We start from the raw sequence: 4,981 nt of genomic DNA on the forward strand, positions 1-4,981 counted from the left end.
TATATCATTCAACCTTTATTTAGACATATATAATATTATGAGAAAAAGTCATAAAATTATGAGAATAAAATCATAGTATTACGAGAATAAAGTTGTAATATTATGAGAATAAAGTTGTATGAGGATAAAGTCGAAATATTACGAGAATAAAGTCATAATATTATGAGACTGTTGAAGAATATATAGAGAATAAGAAGGCCGCACTATACAGCAGCAGCTTTGTGCATTCCATCCATCTTTCGGACGGCTTTGCGGACATATTTTTGTTGTATCTCGGTGCAATGATAATAAAGCTTATTCTGATTCTGATTCTAAGAATAAAGTCATACGAGAATAAAGTTGAAATATTATGAGAATAAATTTGCAGTATTACAAGAATAAAGTCAAAATATTACAAGAATAAAATCATAATATTATGAGAATAAAGTCGTAAGAGAATAAAGTTGAAATATTACAAGAATAAAGTTGAAATAATACGAGAAAAATAGTGTGGCCCTACTATGTCGTAGATGCTGATGTGCTATCAGATTAAGTATTTCCTTATTTGTAAAACCAATACCAAAGTATAACTTAACAAGATGCTCAACATTCATCCTTTTACCACAGTTGTTAGACTGCTTTTTCATGTCGGAGTTCTGATAATATTACAGCTTTATTCTCATATTATTTTGACTTTATTCTCGTAATATTACGACTTTATTCTTGTAATTTTACAACTTTATTCTTGTAATACTACGACTTTAATCTTGTAACACATTGAATTTATTCTCGTAATTTCATGACTTTTTTCTCGTAATGTAATTTTTTTTCTTAGTGTGGCCATAATACTCCCTCGTAGTAATAAGCTGCTCATTTAGTCTTATGTTAATTTTTGCTTCATAATTAGTCACATTGTTTATGTTTTGTACAAATTATATCAGTAAACACTTTGCTATGGAGTTTATTTGCATTAAATGCAGTGAAAAATAAATATTATCAGCTGTCTCACTAACAGTAGTGAACCTAGTCATTCTGTTTGTACTGGGAGGTTGGAATTACTCAGCTCCTAATCAGAAAAATCAACTAGAATGACTGCTGAAGTTACAATTACAACTTACAAAGTTAGAAGTTTTCACTTGATGAGACTAAAATCCAGTATAGCTGCCTCACATAAATAGGGAGCTAGCCGCAGATATAACCTGTTTATTTTATGTCTTATTTGAATTTCAACATGGTAAAATGCACAACCTCACTGAGTGAACATGTTGATTAGTGTTTGAATGTATGAAATGCAAGATTATTAGTTTTTTAATTTCATCATAATAGCCTGGTCTAATGCAAGTCTATAGATTTTCTGACTTCACTCCAAGTTCAAACTTGAGAAGCAAAAGGAATGTGGCATATTTTTTATTTTTGTTAAACTCGATTTATCTTTTAAAGAACGTGTGGTGCATTTTTTTCTATTGCTGTTAATAATTTTCTACTGCTTTAGTTAACGTTGTTTGGGAGATCATTTCAGTAGATTAGACTCTTACAGTTGTGTGCCGTCTCGCTGACGGCCCAGTATCTGATTAAAAATCAGATATCGCCCAGTTCTGATGTTAGAATGTAATGCAGCTCGACTTGTCGCAAATTTACAATGGATCAATAGCATTTAGCTGCCCACCTAGACCTCAGTATTGATTGTTATGCAGCATTTTTATTGGAGTGTGAGTTATGTTGTTGTGATAAACATGCTGAACACTTAAGGGATGTCGACATGGAGCAGACATTTTTTCATTAAAAGTTTTTCCAGTGTTCACAGACATTAGTTTAGCATCTTACCATGAAAACATATTTGTTGCCTTCTACACACACTTATTGTTAATCTCTGACAAGCTCATACAGTGTCCTTCCTTCTTTGTGTCAAAAGTAGTCATTAAAATGTCTAACAAAGCTTTCCAACGACATCCTCTTTTGTCTCATGTTCATTGTTTCACTGAATTTGTGTTTTTTTTTTTTTTTTTTTTTTTTTTTTATCTCTGCATCTTGCCAGGCCCAATTTTAGTGATCACCGAGTACTGTTGCTATGGCGATCTGCTCAACTTCCTACGAAGGAAACGAGAGTCCTTTCTAAATTCCCGGGATGGGGGCGATTACTATCGCAACGTCTCGGATCAGTCGGAGCCAACAAGGTGTTTACATGTGCAAATTCCTAAAGTGTGAATGCTATAGAAACATGCCTGCTTTGAATACTTAAGTGTGTGTATCTGTGTGTGTAGCAGAGAAGTAGCTGGTACAGGATATATGCCCATGCGTACGTCTGAGAAAGAACGGTCCTCCCAGTCAGGTACTCATTCTGTGTTTTGGTCAGCTACCCCAAAAAGGAAAATCCTTTTTTTAGTTCGTGAAGCTGATGATCAAATCTCTGTTCAGATGAAGTAGACGTGCTGTCTCTGGACGCTGAAGATCTCCTCAGCTTTTCTTACCAGGTTGCCAAAGGGATGGAGTACATTACCTCCAAGAACGTAAGGCTTTAACACACTGTGTACATATTTATTGACTATTTAAAGTGCTGCCGCTAGTTAATAAATTATATTAAGAGCCAACATGCATGCAGAAACTTGCTGTCAGCTGGTGGCACAGTTATACGTGCATCACAGCGCTTTCACTGTACGTCTTAGATTGCACATAAATAAAGGCAGTCCTCTCATGTTTTTAAAAATGTACCAAAGGCATATTTCACACTGCACTTCTCCTCATCTGTGCTCTGCATTAAGTGTTTTACAAACAACACACTCAACTGTGTTATTTTCTGCCCCGCTCGCTCTGACCTGTCCGCTGCCCTGTAATATGACAGAACCAACCTCTGTGTTCAGCAGACGCAGAGCCAGATATCTGCTGAGCACAGTGGAACAGTGAACAGCTAAAGGAAAGTTGATCCAGGTCCAAAAAGAGCGTGCAGGGTCCACATATATATGGCTTTCAGACAAGCTTGACACAGTCATGTCTATCCTGGAAAAAGTTTCACCTTAATGCACTCAGCACAAACTTTTACATAAAGCCAGGAGTCATCAACGAAACTTAATCTGGCGTTGTCCTTTAATGTTCCACTGCTTCTTTTTTAGTTGCAAAGTTTGGATTTAGTGAATCATTTTACGTGTATACTGTACCGTGGGTAACCCTCAGAGCCTTCTACACCTTTAGAGAAGGCCTAAAACTCAGCACATAGGAAACGTTACATTTAAATTATTGTTTAATACTTTGTATTTATTTTATATAAAACATACATTTCCATGTATTTTTCATACATTTTGCTAATTTCTCTTATTTACTGTAAAGTACGTTGCATTTGAGCAAGAAACTTTTTAATTTATGACAATAGAGTTATCCAATCAGATGCTTTAATATCTGTGTCTCCAGGCAGAAACATGTTCAAAGGATAGTTCTCACTGGTCAGGACTTCGCTGTCAGGAGAGAAGGCTCAGCTCAGGATGAGTTTGTTTAAGAACTGACAGGAAAATTAATCAGTCACAATGTTGATGTAGAGTGGGTGGGGCTAAACATGGGGCTCTGAGCCTTCAGGAAGGCCCTAGGTGTTTTCTTCTTCCTCCTCTTTTTAAACCATATGAAGTTTTGGTTTTATGTTTTTTAATTTATATTTGTGATCAGATTGTTGTATTATTTGTAATTTTAGTAAAATCACGTCAGGACTCACCTAATTCCTACATACTCTATGTAATTTCTTGCAGGAACTGGTAACAAGGTCAGCACTCATTTAGCGTGTTTCTTTTACCTGCAGTGTATCCACAGGGATCTAGCAGCCAGGAACGTTCTGCTGACTCACGGCAGGGTGGCCAAGATCTGTGACTTCGGCTTAGCCCGAGACATCACCACTGACGCCAGTTATGTGCTGCGGGGAAACGTGAGTCTCTCTCTCACATGATTTACATTATGACAAAAACAACAAAAATGGCTGAACATCCTCCTCACCTGGATGTATCCTCATCCCAGGCTCGTCTGCCGGTCAAGTGGATGTCTCCTGAGAGTATTTTCGACTGTGTCTACACCTTCGAGAGTGACGTCTGGTCCTACGGCATCCTGCTCTGGGAAATCTTCTCTCTGGGTAACGTTTCCAGTTAAAGCTCAGCTGTTTCATAATGCCTGAGCCATTATTATTATTATTATTATTATCAATTTGAGCTTACTGGGGCCTCATTAGAGGCTGTGATGATGCTCTCTCTGAGCAGCAACATCACTTAGAGGAGTCAATAATGCAATCAAGTCATACTGACTAAAACCAGCTGTGCTGTATGACCACATGACTTTTGTTTGCGTAATCTAAAACAACTCAGAGGAATTTCACATGCGTTTTATGTTGGTGCTGCAGGAAATAGCCCGTATCCAGGGATGCAGGTGGGATCTGCGTTTTACAGGATGATCCAAGAAGGCCACAGGATGAGCAGGCCTGAGTTTTCTCCACCTGAGATGTAAGTAGGAAGTTTGAGTCTGAGAGAGCTTTTTATTTAATGTAAAGTCACAAGGAGATGCACAGCAGCTCAATATTTTATCAGATAATATTTTAGGATAATAGGATATCAGAACATTTAGTGTAAAAAACATTATTAGGTATGGGGTGCCTTTGGAAAATTACACAGTCAAAAATTAACAGTGATATTTTGGTTTGTTTAGTGTTTCATGAGAAAAAAAAAGTTTTTTTTTTTTTTCAAAGGCATATTTTCACAATGTAAATACTTTTATAAATGTCATAGTTCCAAACCAAATATTAATTTACAAGATAAATGTTTATGTACAAGCTAAACGTTTAATTTACAAACTAAACATTTAATTTCTAAGCTAAACATTTAATTTCTAAATTAAATATTTAATTTGCCAACTAAATATTTATCTCAGACCTAAATATCTATTATCCAAACTAAACATTTAATTTATAAGTTAAACATTTAATTCCTAAACTAAACATTTAATTCCTAAACTAAATATTTAATTTGCCAACTAAATA

General features: G+C 35.8%; 1 protein-coding gene across 1 annotated transcript in view; it reads left to right on the forward strand.

The window, feature by feature from the left end:
* Window positions 1–4,981, forward strand: part of kitb (KIT proto-oncogene, receptor tyrosine kinase b) — a 32,196-nt gene that overhangs the window by 21,921 nt on the left and 5,294 nt on the right. The window contains exons 10-15 of the mRNA XM_037674345.1: window positions 2,015–2,153; window positions 2,241–2,308; window positions 2,395–2,486; window positions 3,761–3,883; window positions 3,973–4,084; window positions 4,349–4,448. Coding sequence (XP_037530273.1) covers window positions 2,015–2,153; window positions 2,241–2,308; window positions 2,395–2,486; window positions 3,761–3,883; window positions 3,973–4,084; window positions 4,349–4,448 — 634 coding nt within the window. The remainder of the gene's footprint in view (window positions 1–2,014; window positions 2,154–2,240; window positions 2,309–2,394; window positions 2,487–3,760; window positions 3,884–3,972; window positions 4,085–4,348; window positions 4,449–4,981) is intronic.

The sequence above is a fragment of the Nematolebias whitei genome, chromosome 3 (genome assembly GCF_014905685.2).
Source record: "Nematolebias whitei isolate Nwh7 chromosome 3, NemWhi1, whole genome shotgun sequence".
NCBI lineage: Eukaryota > Metazoa > Chordata > Actinopteri > Cyprinodontiformes > Rivulidae > Nematolebias > Nematolebias whitei.